The sequence below is a fragment of the Panthera pardus genome, unplaced genomic scaffold (genome assembly GCF_024362965.1).
Source record: "Panthera pardus isolate Hobbes unplaced genomic scaffold, ASM2436296v1 HiC_scaffold_6, whole genome shotgun sequence".
Taxonomy (NCBI): Eukaryota; Metazoa; Chordata; class Mammalia; order Carnivora; family Felidae; genus Panthera; species Panthera pardus.
The window spans coordinates 13,772,341-13,791,081 of record NW_026526991.1 but is presented as its reverse complement, the minus strand read 5'-3'; the positions used below and the strand labels follow the sequence as shown (position 1 = coordinate 13,791,081).

General features: G+C 45.5%; 1 protein-coding gene across 3 annotated transcripts in view; it reads right to left on the bottom strand.

Moving 5' to 3' along the window:
* LARGE1 (LARGE xylosyl- and glucuronyltransferase 1) overlaps positions 1 to 18,741 on the bottom strand; it is a 540,881-nt gene that overhangs the window by 267,892 nt on the left and 254,248 nt on the right. For all 3 annotated transcript variants that reach the window (XM_019446719.2, XM_019446720.2, XM_053895955.1), the window contains one exon: positions 11,388 to 11,470. In XM_019446719.2, the coding sequence (XP_019302264.2) occupies positions 11,388 to 11,470 (83 nt within the window). The remainder of the gene's footprint in view (positions 1 to 11,387; positions 11,471 to 18,741) is intronic.

Here is an 18,741-nt window from a genome sequence, read left to right as displayed (position 1 = left end):
CCCACACCCCCTCCCCCTATCAATTCCATGCCCTGAGAGGCAGCTCAGCCCAGTGGTCAGGAGCCAGATCTCTACAGCCAAATTGCCTGGCTGCTTCTTATCATGGTTTGTCACAAAGTAATGATATGAAGTTGAGCAAGCCACTTAGTCTTAGAGTCTCAGCTTCTTAGGTTGTTATTATCAGATTGACTTAAAATGTATGAAACACTTAGAACAGTGACCCACAAGGAGTAAGGACTTAACACACATTAGCATTTATTAGCCTTTCTGCTCTTTGGTGAGATCTCATCAATATATTCACCCCTTCTCTCATAGGGTCTCTGTGCTGGTTCCCTCCAACAGATCCTCTGTCCTGTAAGCCCTCAACTCCCTCCAAAATGATCACACAACCCCCTGCTCACTGTACGATGAGTCGCGTCCAGCCTCCTGCTTGGAGCTAGCAGGACCTTTGATAATCTCACCCTGTCCACCTCTCCAAGCTCACGTCTTCCTACTCCCTCCTCAAACCTGCATTCCAATCATTCTCTTCCCCAGACCTGCATGTGACCAATTCCTCTCCCTCTTCAGGAATAAAGAGTGACCTGCTCAGGGAGGCCCTTCATGGCCATTCCCTCCAAAGTGCCCCCTCCCTCCCCTATGGCTCTCCACCACATTGCTTCTTCCTAGCACTTCTTTTTATTTTTATTGTTTAAAAAATTTTTTTAAGGTTTTATTTTTGAGAGACAGAGAGACAAAGTATGAGCAGGGGAGCGGCAGGGAGAGAGGGTGACACAGAATCCCAAGCATGTTCCAGGCTCCGAGCTGTCAGCACAGAGCCCGATGAGGGGCTCGAACTCACAAACTGTGAGATCACAGCCTGAACTGAAGCAGGATGCCTAACCGACTGAGCCACCCAAGCGCCCCATCTTCCTAGCACTGCTTAGCACTGGAAATCTCTACATTCATCTTCAGGTCTACCTCCTGCCCACCACTAGAATGTGAGCTGTGTAGGGTGGAGTTTCGCTATTTCACAACACACCGCCCTCATTTTCTCTCTGTACAAACCCAGTGCTAAGCGAGTGCCTAGTTGTGGGTACAGATTAATCACATTTTCCTGCAGGCTTGTGTGCTTGCTGTCTCTCTTCCTTAACCACGTTCATGTTCCCTCCCTACCTGCGCTTCTAGCCTTCTGTGGTCAAGTTTCAGCACCACTGCTCCGGGGAAGCTATTCCACTAGATCAGATGCCCTCCTTTGTGCTTCTCATGGACGCCGGGGCTCAAAACACATGTGACCGCAATAATCTACTGACACTCACTTCTCTGTTTCCTGCTAGATGGAGTCTAGGCACTGGGATTGTATTTTGTGAATAATCTTATCCTCAGAGTTTCAATAGCCCCGTAGATGTAACATCCAGTACCTGTTTATTGAAAGAATAAATAAACAGACAATAATTACCAAAGAGATCCAAATGTTCTCACGGTTTGACACAGTTACCTGGATGTTACAAGTAGAGGCACTTATAAGAAAATGATGGAGTAAATCTTTTAGCATTGGGTTATAGAATGCTTTCTTTTTCTTTTTTTAATTTTGTTTTCATGTTTATTTATTTATTTTTAAATTTTTTTTATGTTTTTATTTATTTTTGAGACAGAGAGAGAGCATGAGCAGGAGAGGAGCAGAGAGAGAGGGAGACACAGAATCTGAAGCAGGCTCCAGGCTCTGAACTCTCAGCACAGAGCCCAATGCGGGGCTTGAACTCACAAACTGTGAGATCATGACCTGAGCCGAAGTCGGATGCCCACTCGACTGAGCCACCCAGGTGCCCGTCATGTTTATTTATTTATTTTGAGAGACAGAGACAGAGCGCAAGCAGGGGAGGGGCAGTGACAGAGGGAGAGAGAGAGAATCCCAAGCAGGATTGGATTGGGGCTCAATGTTGCAAATCACAAGATCTTGACCTGAGCCAAAATCAAGAGCTGGATGCTTAACAGACTGAGCCACCCAGGCGTTCCAGGGAATGGTTTCTTTGACACAAAATCCAAAGCACAATCAACAAAAGAAAAAATGAACTGGTTTTCGTCAGAATTTAAAACATCTGTGTTTCACAGGACACCATCAAGAAACTAGAAAAGATAATCTCAGAATGGGAGTAAAAATTTGCAAAGCTTTTCATAAAGGACCTGTAGTCATAATATATAAAGATCTTCTACAACTCAAACACTAAGCAAGCTGATCAAAAACTGAGTGAAGGATCTGAACAGCTATTTCTCACAGAGGAGATACGATGGCCAACGAGCACAAGGAAAGATACTCCACATCGTCAGTCACCAGGAGATGGCAATCAAAACCACAAAATACCAGTTCACAGCCACTAACATGGCTCAAACAATAATAATGAAAAAAAAAGGACAATAACAAGCGTCGGTGAGGATGTGGGGAGACTGGAGCCCTCATTTGTTAGTAGAGAGATGATGTTAGTGAGAGATGGTGTAGCTGCTTTGGACACAGGTTCTTGGAGTTTCTCTAAATATTAAGCATAAAAAGTTACCACCACTGAGCTCCACAGCAGTCCTACTCCTAGTTATACACAAAACCCGTGTTCACACAAAAGCATGCACACAAACCTTTGTAGTAGCATGATCCGTAACAGTCACGAAGCGGAAACAACCTTGATGGCCACCAAGTGATGAACGGACTAACAAAACGTGCTTGAGCCACGCAGTGGAATGTTACTGGCAATGAAGCGCAATAAAGCACAGACAGAGGCCACAACACGGATGGAAACATGATGCCAAGGGAAACAAGCCACTCACGAAAGACTAAATAGTAGAAGGTCCCATTTCTACAAAATGTCCAGAACAAACACATCCACGGGAACAGAAAGGCAAGTGGCCGCTGGGGGATGGAAGAAGGGGAAACAGGGCAAGACTCTACATGGGTACAAGGGCTTCTGAGGGTATAGAAATGGTCTAATATTAGGAAGCAGCGATGGATGGACAACTCTGAATATTAAAAACCAACAAGCAGGCTGTACACATTTAAGGAGTGAACGCTATAGTATGTGAATCAAATCCCAATACTTATTCATTTGCTTGTGATGGGATGTGACCTGTGGGTTTGGGGGAGGAAAGTAGACCCGGTCCGCTCGGCGGTCTCTGGCTTCCTTCCTCAGGGAGCCGTGTTGTACAATAAACGGTCCACCACATGGGGAAGGCCAGCCTCTGACTGGGAAGGAAACTCAACTGGTTGGGACAAAAAAGAGCCCAATTGTGCCCACATTTGAAAGAACATCCCACAGCCCAGAGCAAACTGCACTAAAGGTGGCATTTCAATCTCCAGGTGTGACTTCTGAGTCTTACTTTACTTTCAGTTCCTAGCTCAGGAAGGCGTGAACTCGTTGTGTGTATGTGTGTGTGTTTAATGTTTGTTTTTGAGAGACACAGAGACGGAGCACACGCGGGGGAGGGGCAGAGAGAGACACACACAGAATCTGAAGCAGGCTCCAGGCTCTGAGCTGTCAGCACAGAGCCCGACGCAGGGCTCGAACCCATGAACCAGGAGATCGTGATCTGAGCCCAAGTGGGACACTTAACCGACTGAGCCACCCGGGGGGCCCCAAGGAATAGTTTTAATGATACAGCACCTTCAAATTCCAAAATCAGCCAAAGGCCGAGAGCCTGCCACCTATTCTCTTTTGTTCAGTGGGAGATTAGCAAGAGTTAGACAGATGTTAACGACACATTCACACCAACAGAACTTTACCAAGGGAAGGATAAGCACTTATCCAGAATTTCTTACTATTCACACGCACACACACACAAAGATAATTTCCTCGATAGATGATTCATTGTTATTTAATTTTATTTCTGTACAACATCTAAAACAGTCTTTTATACCAGCCGCCAATTATATATGCATTTGGGGAGCATTGCTTTGAGCCCATGAGAAAAGGCTTCTATGTGAACAGGCCAGAATATCTTAATATAGAACGGGTCCCATGTAGCTTGCTGGAGGCCTGAATGACACAGACGTTAAGTCTGGTCTATATTCAGACCAGATCACGCTTTGACAACAAAGAAAGAAGCAAGTGCATGTTTTATCTTCAGCAGAGCCTGCGGACTTCGCTTATAATGAGCAATGCTCCTGCCGCCTCTGATTTCCTTAACTGCTCCCCTGGTCCAGGTTGGGATGCCGTAAATATGGTAATACAAAGAGCAAAGATGATTAAACCCCAGCTTTCTCCCTGCCTTTCCTTTCTTATCTTGTCAGGAATGTGCCACAGCCCCTACAAGGCAATCTAGGGTCTGCTTTTATTAAAATACACAGGGACATCTGAGCTGAAATAATCCTTAATTATTAAGTTTACAATGGAATGGCAATTTTTAGAAAAAGAAAGAGCCTGTGACAGCGGCTCCAATGCTCAGTGAATCTGTGACACTTGGAGATTTAATACAACTTATTGCAGAAAAACACAGCCGCCAGAATGAGGGCTTCTCGGTGTGCGTTCCCAGTTAGAAGGAAGAGAGGTAGCACTGATCATGTGGGAGGGTTCAAGGACAAGTCAGCATCACATCAGAAGAGCTCTCCGTGGGAAAAATACAGAGCAACTTTCCAAAAACAAACAAACAAAAAGGCCTCATGGATTCCAGGCTTTGGCACAACCAAGGTTAGAATCCCAGGAGCATCATTTACTCACCTGTGACCTTGAACAAGCTATTTAACCTCTGTGAGCCCCAGTTTCCTCATCCATTTGTGGGGACAGTGGCATCTACTGTACCGGGTTGGGATGAAGGTCAAATACAATGGCCTATGTGATGCCTGGTATCTGAACTACACATATCACTTTTCTTTGGCACATGTACGTGCATGACCAAATAGCATAGGTATCCTACCCGTTCGAAGATATCACATGACCATAGCACTTTCCCTTTTCCCTAGGTTTACTGAGGTCGAGTTGACAAAAACTGTATATATTTAAGGTATACATTAAATATATTACGAACGTTTAAGGTGATGTTTTTACATATGTGTGGAATGTGAAATAATCACCACAATCAAGCTAATTAAGTTAACCATCACCTCACAGTTACCACTTCCTTTCCTCCGTGCTTTTTTCTTAAGTTTTACAAGAACACTAATGTCCAAGCCTTTAAAACCACTATTTATTTTATACTCAGCACCTCAAAAATACATACTTCAGTGGAGGGATGAAAGGGTGATTACAGAGATCATAGTAGCAATAACAATGTCCACAAGGTCACCCAAAATGATGATTAAAAACAGAAAGAGTAATGATATTCAAAATAGTAACCCCCCCCCCCCCCCCCGCCACCCCAGTTGAGGGCTCAGACTCTGAAGCTAGACTGACTGGGTACCAACCCATATCTGAGCATCCTGCGACTCTGAGCTAGGACTTAACATGAATTCTCAGCTTCCTCATCTCTAAAAGGGGTGATAACAGTACCCACCTCCTGGAGTCACAGGAACATTAAATGCATTAATATCTGAAAAACACTTAGAGCAGAGCCTGATATAGAGTGAGAGCTACATTTATATTTGTTCAATAAACAGAATACAGGGGTGCCTGAGTGGCTCAGTGGTTAAGTGCCCATCTCTTGATTTCAGCTCAAGTCATGATCCCAGTGTCGTGGGATCGAGCCCCATGCCAGGCTCCATCTGAGCTTAGGGTTCTCCCTCTCTCCCGTTCTGTCCCTCTCCCCAGCTCCCATGCTCTCTCTCTCTGTCTCTCAAAAAAAAAAAAAAAAAAATACAGAAGTGTTTCACATAGATTATCTCTGTTGACAGTCAAGCAGGGCTGTAAGAAAGGTTACAGAACAAGCCAAAGCTCTAAGTACAGAGACTTCACTAGGGTCACCTGGCTCATAGATGGCAAGACCAAAATCAGAACCTACTTCTGTTTGTTTGTTTTATTCAAATCCTATGTTCTTCCCTTCACAAGCTAGACTCTACTTGTATAATAAGCTTAAGCCTGAATAAGCAATAACACAATTAGAGACGGATACTTGGCACAAATAGGCTGTTTTACCCTCCATGTTCTTCAGGGGCACGAGTGAAGTTAAAAAAAAAAACAAAAAACAAAACAAAAACAAAAATCCAGCTGCTTGATATGCAAAGTAAGGGAAATCACCCAGCTTCTTCCTGCCAACAGGACTATACAGTGTAAGAATCAGTAGATCATTCCAGCAAACAAATATTAAATTTTTACAAGCTGGCCCACCTTCCTGCCCAGGAGGTAAACACTTAGCTACTAAGTAATTTTTTTTCCCCCCCGCTCTGCTCACTAAAAGCTTAGCTTCCTTGAAGAACAGCTACACTTCCCAGTTTATTTGCAAATGGGATTGGAGTTACAGGCCCCCAATTTCCTTTAAAAGCCCTTCCATGGACACATATTGTGCTATTCTCTATGAGATAAACCCTTGTTCACATGTATTTTGTATTCATTCTTTCTCATCCACCTTTTTTCTTTGCACAATGAGATGACCCAAAATACACGTAAAGAGAAAACAAAAACAATATCACCTTTATTTCTACCTCTCCAAACACATGAAAAATGCCATTTTTAAACAAAGTCTCTGCTACTCTTTCTCCTACCAGTGTTTTGAGAATATTTGTGCACATCTGCACACATGTGACACATATGTGCTTGTATTTATACCGCAGAATGATATTATGCACATGTTTTGAACTGTCTTATCACTTATTTTATATCATAAAATACAATTTGTCCACCAACTGAGAACATGGGTTACTATATAAAAGAGCGATCCACTATTTAGTCTTATTGTTTTTAAGAATGATTCAAATTAAAAAAAAGATTTAGTGTTTAGTTATTTTTGAGAGAGAGACAGAGACAGAGCGTGAGTGGGGGAGGAGCAGAGAGAGGAGCACAGAATCTGAAGCAGGCTCCAGGCTCTGAGCTGTCAGCACAGAGCCCAACGCAAGGCTCGAACTCACAAATTGTGAGATCATGACCTGAGCCGAGGTTGGATGCTTAACTAAGCCACCCAAGCACCCCAGTATGATTCAAATTTTTATCATTATAAGCAGTATGTCATAAAAGTGTTTTCTATAATCAGGATTATCCTTTTTTTAAAAAAAAAAGATTTCTTAAATATTTTGATTTTTTTAAATGTTTATTTTTGAAAAAGAGAGAGAGAGAGAGACAGAGACAGAGACAGAGACAGAGACAGAATCTGAAGCAGGCTCCAGGCTCTGAGCTGTCAGCACAGAGCCTGATGCGGGGCTCAAACTCACAAACTGTGAGATCATGACCTAAGCCGAAGTCAGACACTCAACTGACTGAGACACCCAGGTGCCCCTTAAATATTTATTTTTGAGAGGGAGGTAAGGAGGGAAAGAGAGAGAGGGAGAGAGAATCCCAAGCAAGCTCTGTGCTGTCAGAGCAGAGCCCGATGCAGGGCTCGAACTCATGAACTGTAAGATCATGACTTGAGCTGAGATCAAGAGTTGGATGCTTAACCAATTGAGTCATCCAGGCCGCCCAGGATTATCCTCTTAAGACAGAGTCTCTGAAGTCGTCATATAGGGTCAAGGTCTTGGGCATAACACCATAAAATTTCTTTCCAAAAAGGTTATAGCAATTTCTGGTTCTGGTAGGAGTATATAGGAGTGCCTATATCACTCTTTTACTCTCTTTTAAAGTCTACTATGTCAACTGTCACCAGGCATACTGCAGAAGTAAAATTGATTTGATGTAACAAAGCAAGCCTTAAATGAAAATTTGCTGAAAGTCTTGTCTGGAAAATAAATCTAATTGCTGTAATTAACAGAGAAAGCCAAAAGAAGCATCCTACACCACTATTATTACATTATTATTAACACTAGAAAGGTACTTCATTTGCCAAAGTATTTTATAACCATGTATTGGTTAATCCCCATAACGTGCTTCGGAAGCAGTGAAGCTATTTATAGCTGGACTTTCTGAGCTGAAAGTCTTTCAAAAGTCCTTTTGTCTTGGTATCTTCAGTCATTATCACCAGCACATCAATCCACAGACATTCTCATTTGTAGAATTTCAAGGATGGGAGGGATTTAAGTGGTCATCTGGGTGAAGATCAAGTCCTCACTGACGTGGGGTGCAGAATTTTCCTAACGCATACTAAGAATTTGCTTTCTTCTCAAATCCCCAGGCCGCCACCAAAGCACGGCATGCCATTGGCAGCCAATTATAAATCTATTGCTATTTTTAAATGTAACATCTTTGTGCTGCGCAGTTACTGTAGGAGTAAAAGTTTACACTCAATGGGATTCCTTAGGGTTTCGGCAACTACTGGAATTATTTGATTTGTAGCGAAGCTGTTCGGCAACTACTGGAATTATTTGATTTGTAGCGAAGCAACAGCGATAATATTTACACCCAGCAACACAAAACATTTTTATGGCTTTAACATGAGCCATAATTGAGAGGCAGCACATTTGACTGTCTGTAATCATGCGAATACTCTTCTCTTAACAGGGGGGCTTTTCCCCCCAATCAGGGAGGGACCCAAGTTTTTTACTGGTGACAAGAAACCAACACAAAAAGGCTGAGAACCACTCATCTAATTCAGTGCTTATGGGACAAAATGCCCGGTTTCAAGCAGATGAAGGATGAAGAACCACAAGGAGTCTCAAACAACGCACAGGAGTGATGGTGGTGTAGAAACGGTATCTCACTTTAAGTCAGAAGACATGAGGTGGAGCCCCACTTGGGGCTTTATTGGTATCTTTATTTGGTATTCCCATTTCCTCCTGAGAGGAGCAACTGAAATCCCAATACCAACCTGGCAGAGGTAAGAGGAGGGAACGGAGAGCCCCTCCCATCAGCCGACCGCATTCTCTACTTGTTGGTTACCCAGTGCTCCCCCTTCCCCACTCCAGGGCAGGGACTGAGCAGGGAGGAAGGCAGGGAATCTCCTGCTCCTGGGTGCAGATCAGGGAATCTGACATTTTGTGGGCCTGCTACCTGACTACAGGCACATCAGGGCACCCACCAAAAGACCCGCCCAGGTGAGTTCAGTTTAAACAGTTGAGCTAATAAATTTTGTCTTCAATCTAATAAATATCGGGGTGAACTGATTCACAGCAAAAGGTAAGTAACCTAAGCATGAAAGTCTAAAGGGTTAAAATGACCTGCTGAAAATCACTCAGCTGTAGAGTGGCATGAATGTGTAGCTGAACCAGGTCTGAGCTGGATCTATTAGTTAACTGGTTGAATAAATTTATCTTCAGGTTATTTATTAATGAAGTTCCCCAGATTCACTTGTTAAACCAGTAAACATTCATGGAGCACCTAATACATGTGAAGTCCTTTGCTAAGATACTGAGAATACAGAAATATAAGGCATGGTTGCTGTCCCCAGAAGTCCCATATTCGACTACAAAAGACAACATGAATACAGAAATAAAATACAATGTACTAAGTCCAGTAACAGAAAGATGCACAGGGTATTATGGGCTGGGAGAAGGGGAGCCCCAGCCCAGACTAACAGGTACAGGTGGGCCTCTTGTTAGAAGGATAAGGAGGGGCACCTGGGTGGCTAGGTTGGTTAAAGTGGCCGACTTCAGCTCAGGTCACGATCTCATGGTTCATGAGTTCGGGCCCCGCATTGAGCTCTGTGCCAACAGTTCAGAGCCTGGAGCCTTCTTCAGATTCTGTGTTTCCCTCTCTCTGCTCCTCTCCTGATCTCTCTCTCTCTCTCTCTCTCTGTCTCTCTCTCAAAATTAAGTAAATGTTAAAAAAAATTTTTTTTTAAAAGAAAAAGAAAAAGAAGGATAAGAAGTTTGCCAGGCTGGGAGGAGGAAGAGGCTGGAGGAGGTGAGAAATGGACAAATAGACAACAGGCAGGGAGAGGGTGGGAATTCAAGCAGGTCAATGTTTCTGGAGAGTGAAGTATCAGCAAGGGGAGGAGACAGAATCACATCAGGTCCTGATGGTCTAGACAGACCCCGGTGAAGAGGTTTAATTCTCTCCCGTCCACAAGGAGGAGCCAAGAAAAGGTTTGAGGAAATCAGATTTGCCTTTTTAAAGTATCACCTGGCATTGGAGAGGCTGGATCTTTTGGGACTGGGAGGCCAAGTGCAGGAGGGAGATTATGCAGACCTCAGCACTGACAGCTAGAGTCGGGCATTAACGTGACGTTGATCTCTGTTCAGGTGAGATCTAAGAGCTTCTCGTGATCATTCACACTGCCCAGAACCTTCTGCATCTTGGCCACAGCCATGAATAAGCTTTATCTAAACCCTGGGTAAGAATGTTAGAACAGAGCCAAGGATACTGGCTAGAACTACAAACTCAATTCTGGATACACCTTGAATAGGTCTATCAATCTATCAATCAATCAAAATAGTGGAAAAAAAAAAAACAAACACAAGAAAAGTCCTGTAAAAAAGTAGAAGCAAATGGCAGGAGTTTAAGTTGGATAAGAGAGGACTTAGGAGAAGCAGAATCACTTCCAGGTGGAGGAGAAACCTGTCCTTTGTGTGGCTAGTTCTACGGGGATCCACAAGGACCCACACACATTATCTACGGGTTAGAAAATTTCAGTTTAATATAAGGCAGGACTTTCCAATTGTTAGAAATGCCCAGATATGGGACAGGCTACAACTGGAATACAGCAAGCAACCTCTGTGAGCTAACTAGGGCTGCCATAACAAAATACCACAGACTGGGAGTGCTTAAACGAAATAAACTTATTTTCTATGGGTCTGGAAGCGGGAAGTCCAAGATCAAGGTGCTGGCAAGGCTGGTTTCTCCTGAGGCCCCTCTCCTGGGTTTGTACATGGGGGGGTCTTCTCCATGTGTCCTCACAGGGTCTTCCCTCTGCATAAGTCTGTCTCCCAATCTCCTCTTAGTAGGACACCAGTCATACTGGATTAGGGTCCATTCATATTGCCTCAATTTAACTGAATTACCTCTTTAGAGGCCAATCTCCAAATACAGCTCACGTTCTGGGGGAGTAGGGGCTAGGGCTCCAGCAGGTTAAGTTTTAGGGGGACACAATTCAGTCCATAACACAACCTGTCAACAGGGATGTGTAAACAGAGAGGTCTGGTGACTGTCGGGAGAGGAAGCCAATGAAGAAATGGAAGTCTCAAATCTGAAGTGTCCTTGAAGGTCCCTTTAGGTCTAAGAGCTATAATCCTAAACGTTGTGGGACAGCACCTAACTGCTCCCGTTAAACATTATTAACACAATAATCTCCCCAGGGTTTCAGACAAAAAGCATATTTTCACAGCAGCTTCGGTGATTGATGAGAAATGCTGCCCTTCTTTAACTCTCTCCAGAGGAAGTGTGCAGGCAGGCAGCGACACGGATGGATCACACGCATGAGCCACGCGCCCCGGCCCCACACACAAGCCCGCAGAGAACAATGGCCGCGCTTACCTGTGAAACAGGACAGACTTGACCAAGGTGACGACATCGCGGCTGGCGTTATATCCGGCACAGACAATAGCAACGTGGATTGTCTGGGAAGCAAAGAAAACCGGGCGAGCAGTTAAACAGATGGAAGAGGGCCTTCCTGGTGTTCCAGACCACATGAAAAATAAAAACCACCCTCATTTCTTGTTGGGATCATTAGAAAACAAAGGGCATAGTCTGCAGCTGTGGAAAATAACTTGAGAGAGTTTTATTAAGGCCTTTTTAATTGGTTTATGGAGCTATCATCATTTGGAAACCATTAAGGCTCTTTTCAATTACATTTTGGGGACGAGAGAAAGGGCAATCGGCTCACATAGGCAAACAGTGCGTCCCCTGCCCCCAAGCTGGGGGACAATGACAACTGGTCACATGAGAGAAGAAAGAAATACACCCTGAAAGGAAGCAGTGACAATCAGGGATCTCAGACTGAGAAGTGATGGCTCAGAGCTGGGAAATGTTCTCGCAAGATGACTCAGGTTAGGGGAGCCTGACCAGGCAAAGACACCAATGAACATCTATAAGGGCGCCAGCTGGGACATCGTTCCAAGAACTCAAGACAGGAGAAGTGAAGGGGACTTTATGGGGCATCTCATCTGAGCAGTTAAGAGCTCGGGCTCCGGAAAGGAATCCTGGCTTCCTCCTTTAGCCCAGGGTGACCCTGGGAAAGGTGTGGCATCTCACAGTCACACAAGGGCCATGACGCACGTCCTGCAGGAGGTCATGGAGCACATAAGGGAACAATACCAAGAATAGAATAAATATGGCGCTTGGCACACAGCCTTCCGATCATAGCGATGATGTTCTCTGGAGCTGGGCTTCCCAAATGGGGTCCCCTTGGCACCCTGGTGTGCTGTCAGTGACTTACAGGGGACAAAGTCACTCATGTCCTGAAGCGAGGTCTTAAGGCTTACCAGGCAGGGCTGGCCCCTCAGGCACGGCTACCCTGTGTGCTGTAGCAACTTGACAAAGACTGGGAAACCCTGTTCTAGGGCAGCCCCTACAGAAAGCCATCCAGCCTCTCACAACAGCTCAAAGAATAGAGGGGTCACGCCTCTCAACGTTGTACCTTTCGCCGAAGCACAGTCCACCTTGGACTGAAACCGGCCTCCTAACAGCCACCCCAGGCTTGCTCTGTCCTGGGAGTATTGCAGAACGAGCACGTTCCCTCTAGCACCCAATACTTAATTAACAGAGGGGCCTCCAGAGGTGCCTTCTCCACCTTCAGAACTACTCACAGCCCTCTCCCCATGGCATGGCTTCTGGACTCCCCATTATTCTCATCAGCCAGTTCAAAACACAGTTCTGTTGACCCTACGTACTACCTTTGCAACTTCCTAGAAGTCTATAATTACTTCAAAGTACAAAGTTAAAAAACAATAATAAAAATAAAAAAGCAGTTCTGATATCCTGGTTGCTCCCCGACAGGCTTTCAGGATAATGACCTCTGGTTCCCAGGCCTACTTTACCACACTCCCCACCCCCCCCCCCCGGACCCCCACCCCTCATAACATCACCAGGGGAAGTTTACTTGGGCTTAGATGGGATTCGAATTCTGGAGCAGACATTCTTAACCCTGATAGTACATCAGAAACACTTGAAAGGTTTACAAAATACACCCTGTGCCCCAGCCCCACCTCAGACCAATGAACTCACAATCTCTGGTGTCCAGGACCTTAAATTACTCTGCTGGAAGGCAATGGTTCTCCACAGGAGGCAAAATTCATCCCCCTCTGCCTTACCCAGAACATCTGACAGTGACTGGAGTCATTTTTGGCTGTCACTCCTGGTTCCTGGTGTGTGCAGGCCTACTGGCATTGAGTGGGCAGAGGCCAGGGATGCTGCTTGACCCCCCTACAAGGCTCAGGGCAGCCCCCCAACATGGCATTACCCTGCCCAAAAGGTCACAGGGCTGTTGTGAGGAAACCCTGCTTTTAGAAAGAAAAAGAGAGGGTACAGGGAAACTCAGACCCACAAGCTGCCAACCCGACCTTGACTCAGTCTAATTTATGCATGTTTTAATTTCTCCACCTGTAAAATGAAGAGAAGACACCATCACTTATCTCTGGATAATATCTCCAAAAGACTTGGGATGAAAGACTGTTATGTGGATGCAACCATCACCGTTTAAATCACGAAGGAAATGAATAGGAAAATGCCTGCACGCAGGAGACATAACCAGGAAGGGGACAAGAATGGATAAAAGCACGCTGAATCAAGCTCTTTGCAATTGCAAATATTTAAACATGCGGCCTCTGAGATATCAAACTTTGTCTTGGCTTCAGGGTTCAGGGGCTTTTTAAAATGGGCCCATTAAATGAAAGCACGAGCGTGCACATTCTCAAACATTTTACATAATTTTCCAATCTCTTTAGTTTCATCCAATACACCTGCCACCATGAATACATTCATCATCTGGAGCCGTAGCAGCAAGGCCCTGCTACCAAGGAAGGCAGAAAATTGGAGCACTGTGAACATGCTCTTGGAAGAGTTCTGGGTGGTCCCTGCTTTTGGAGGTGTGGGAGTGAATGCCAAGAATGGGTCAGCGGTTAGGCTTCAGAGCAGAGACAGTAGGGGGACAGGGATGAACGTCCCTTGAAAGAGCAGAGCCACAAATATGGTCTCACCATGATAACTTGGTTTTGAAGCTACAAAGCCCACGTTTCAAGTGTCTCTTTGTGGTGACTTAAAGATGGCCAATAGCCAGGGTCACCTGGGTGGCTCGGCCGGTTAAGCATCTGACTCTTGGTTTCAGCTCAGGTCATGATCTCACGGTTCATAAGTTGGAGCCTCACATCCGGCTCAGCACTGGCAGTGCAAAGCCTGCTTAGGATTCTCTCTCTCTCTGTCCCTCCTGTGCGTGCTCTCTCTCTCTCAATAAATAAACTAAACTAAAAAAAAAAAAAAAAAAGATGGCCAATGGCCAAACTACTTGGACATTCATCCCATCAAACTGAAGCATCTAAAATACCAGATTTGGTGACCACTGGCCAGTCATCAAGACTTGCTTACATTTTATATAGATGTCATACTTACCTTTACTGGTCACAAAGCTCAGACTGGGCTGGGGTGATGATCTTAATTTGTGCCTCCAAACTCACTCTTACCCTCTTTCAATTTGCTCTGTGCCTAAGTGCCTGACATTTACAGACTGAATAATTGGGCTCCCACTGCCTCTGGTTTCTGGTGGAGTTTGGTCACTGGGAGGCCTGAGGGCAGGCGGAAGGAGAGATCAGATCCCCTGCACCTGTCAGAAACCCTCCCCCTGAGTTCTGATTCTGCTGGGCTCCATTAGGCCACCTGTCTCCTATCCCTCGGGCCCAGGGGTTCTAGTGGCTTCACCACCCTCACCAGTTCGCATGTCTGCGCTGCCTTAAACCCTTCCTGCCTCCTTCAAGAGTGCCACTGATTTCCTGCCAGGGCCTGACCAATTCCAGTGACCCTTCCTAGCCTCACATTGGTTCCGGTGGCTGGAAGGGAAGCACAGAGGACTCTGAAGCATTCATAGATAAACTGTCCATCCCTAAGCTGAAAAAAAAAAAAAAAAAAAAAGGCAGGAGAGCACCAATGTAACAAACTTGAGAATGTAGAAGCTGTATGTATAAACTTTAAGTAGCTTGACAAAGTTCTCAGACACATGGACCAAAAGTTCTTTCTGAGAAAGCCCACAAAGCTTCATGCTCACTCCCTCAGATCCTGAATCTGGCACTCAGCACATCCACAAGCTGCCCCTGAAGAAATGATGTAGCTGAACTAGGTTCGAGTGAGTGACATCGACTTTTAGGACTTATAAGAAGGATTCAGGCATGACATGGGCATTCCTGGGGTCCCTGATATGCCAGGCACTATGTTGAGCTGGATGGAAAGGTGAAGCAGTCCCCCGGGATGAAGAGAAGAGGGAGAAAGACAGCTCACCAGACAACCCCATCAAACACTGGGAAGGATCCTATGTTGACGAGATCAGAGTCCTTGCAGCCTAGAGCAACCTGTACCATCTAGGCCAAAAGGGTACCAGCTGGCTTCAGGGAGGAGAGGGCCTTCCAGTGATTGGACCAGAGCAACTGTCACTCCTGACATTCAGGGACACCTGGGATTTGTAACTCTCTGTGTGTTAGCCTTCAAGAGAACCTGAAAAAGAACATTCTCTGTGTTCTGGCCTCCCCTCCCCCAACCCCAACACACACAAGAAAAATCTCCACAGGGTTATCTTCTCAAATATGGACGCAGGGAAAAAGTTCCTGCTATCCCGAAAGAAACGTAGGAAAAAATTAAGGGACAGCAGGCAAGGTATGGCCCCAGCAGAAGTAATTAATACTGTGCCCAGCTGTGCTTCCCCCCAGCAACACTGCGAGAGAGACAGTGCGATGGGAGAGAGGGCGGAACCCCATTTCAACAATGTGCTGTGAGGAGTCAGGCTGAGCCCACGTTCTGATTGTGTGGTGGGGGAGCAAGGGGCGGGGAGGCAGGACTCCAGGAGGACAGGCAGGTGGGGAGAAGCACACAGCTAGAAACAGAGGTGGAAGAAGGTTCATGGGGAGATCTGGTCTGAGCTGCAACATCAAGGCTAAGCTACTGTTTTGTGACTGAGGAGCATTCATTCAATGTCCCTGAGCCTCACTGGCTTGTCTGTAAAATGGACATAAAAATGGGCGCCCCACTGGCTTGTTGTACGCAGACAAGTGAGGGCAAGAAGGTGCACCTCGTGAAGTAATGCTGTTCACCAAATGCCTCAACAGCATAAAGAAAAGCTATTCAGCATCTTTGTGCTTTAACCCCCTCAGGAGAGCTGGGTGGTGGCTGCAGCTCAGCCTCTGGCCAGCTGAGTGACCTTGTGCAAGTAACGTAACCTCTCTGATCCTTGGTGAATCCTGTCTAAGAGCAGTGTAGAATTTCTATATACAATAGTGCACAGGGGATACTTTCCAAGACACCCCCAGTGGACGCCTGAAACTGGATAGTACTGAACCCTATAATATACTATGTATTTTCCTACAGATACATACCCACCATAAAGTGGAAGTTATCAGTTAGGCACAGTAAGAGATTAACAACAGTAACTAATCACAAAATAATTATAGCAACATACTATAATAAGTTATATAAATGTGGCCTAAGTCTCATGTTGTCCTGTACTCACGCTTCCTGTGATGAAGGAAGAAGATAAGATCGCTACATGCAGAGATGAAATGAGTGAATGACGTGCGCATTCTGACGCAGCGTTAGGCTACCACTGACTTGACGAATCATCAGGAGGAGGACCATCTGCTTCCAGACCACAGCCTGACCACGGCCAACTGTAACCGTGGAAAGTGAAAGCATGGATCGGGGGGATTTCTGCAGTCTTCCTAACATCCAGCGTTTTCCAAATTTCAAGGTGACGAGTGAGCGACACAGGGTGGCTAAGTGTCTCTGGCTCAGCCAGTCAGTGGCAAACCGAGGGGTTGAATTCACAGTCCTGCTGTGAAACCCATACCACCCTGTCTCAATAAAACACGTATGTGACTATTAAAATGAAAGCAATGTATTGCTAACAAGCCATCTAATATCATCTTACAAACCTCCAGGACATCCCTACTCTTCTGGGAAGCCAGTGATCGAACTCTGTTTTCTCTAAATACAAAAAACCATGGACTCAAAAGACAAAATTATCTCCATCCTGTAGAAAATAAAGGTAGAACACCTCCTAAGGTATGTCAACATTCCAAAAATTAAAAATCATTTAAAAATAAAAGTAGACATCTCCTGACTGTAATGGGACCCAAGCTGTCAGGGGCTCAGCAAGGAAGGGCAGGTGGAACCACGGGGGCTACAGGGCCAAGGATGAGGACAGGAAGGGCCACCCCTGCACTGGGGACTTCGAGCACCTTCTCCATAGCCAAGGCCTAATAAACGCACAACAAACGAATGAACCACCAGGCGTTCTCCATCCTGCATATTTCTGGTCCACTTTAGGATTTTCCTGTGTTACAAAGAACAGAGTACCCTCACCCAATCAGAAATCCAAATGTTATGTGGAAGACATATTAAAGGGGCAGACTGATTTTTAGGGTGAGTCAACAGAAGTCTAACCAGGATTTGGAGCAGGTGCACTGTCTGAATACAGCCCCAAACGAACCTGCCACGCATGGTGTGTGTTACACCCCTACCTAAGGTTGACCCGCCTGAGCCAAAAGCCTACCCACATTCGCCAAACCTGCAACCATTCTGCAAATGTAGACTTGAGCACCTACTATGTGCCAGACTCAACTGTAGGTGCTGGGGAAATAGCCTGGAGCAAAAGAGGGAGCCAGGCTGCGTGGCAACCAGTCCACAAGAAGAAAGCCAGGAGGTGAGGAAGACCTTCTAGAGTTCACAGCCATTTGGAAGAACTTGGCTTTTCCTGTGTGTGAAAAGAGAAGCCACTTGAGGGTTCAGAGCTGAGAAATGGCATGATCCTACTTCTATTTTATTTTTATTTTTGTTTTTGTTTTTTTAATGTTTATTTATTTTTGAGACAGAGACAGAGCATGAGCAGGGAAGGGGTAGAGAGAGAGGGAGACACAGAATGTGAAGCAATCCTACTTCTATTTTAAAGAATCACTCAAGCTGCCCGTTGAGAACAGAGCATGTCTGTGTGCAGGTGCACGGGGAGGGCGGCAGAAGGAGCAAGCTGGAAGCAGAAAGGTCAGGAAGCTACTGCAATCACCTAAGCATGGTGGACACGCCATGATATGCTGCCCAAACGCCCCTTCAATGAGGTATGTATTGCCAGGAACTACCTTCCCTGCAGAGAAGTGTTTGCTGGGGCAGCTACCTCTAACAAACCCCACAGAGCCTTCAGGCGCCGGTCCCAAGGGCACACCTTCATAGACCGCACATGAAACTCCGTCTCAGGTGTGTCTTACCATTGCACTAAGCCAGAGGTGCTACAGGACAGGGAGGCAGAGGTGGGGGCGGGGGGAGAAACGGCCACACAATGTATTCTTGCCAAGTCCTTGGTGATCACTTTGCAGTCAACTTCCCCAGCAGAGGAAGCAGACTATCAGATACATAAAGATTTACAATCTGTGGCAAGGATGTGGAGAAACTAGACCCTCGTGCACCATTGCTGGGAGGATAAAATGGTACAGCTGCTGTGGAAAAGAATATGGTGTTCTCTGGAATAATTAAACATAGAATTACCATATGATCCAGCAATCCCACCTCTAGGTATATAGCCGAAAGAACTGAAAGCAGGGTCTCAAAGAGATATTTGCACACCCACGTTCACTGCAGCATTATTTACAATACCCAGAGGTGGGAGCAAACCCGAGTGTCCAGTGTCAGATGAACGGATGAACAA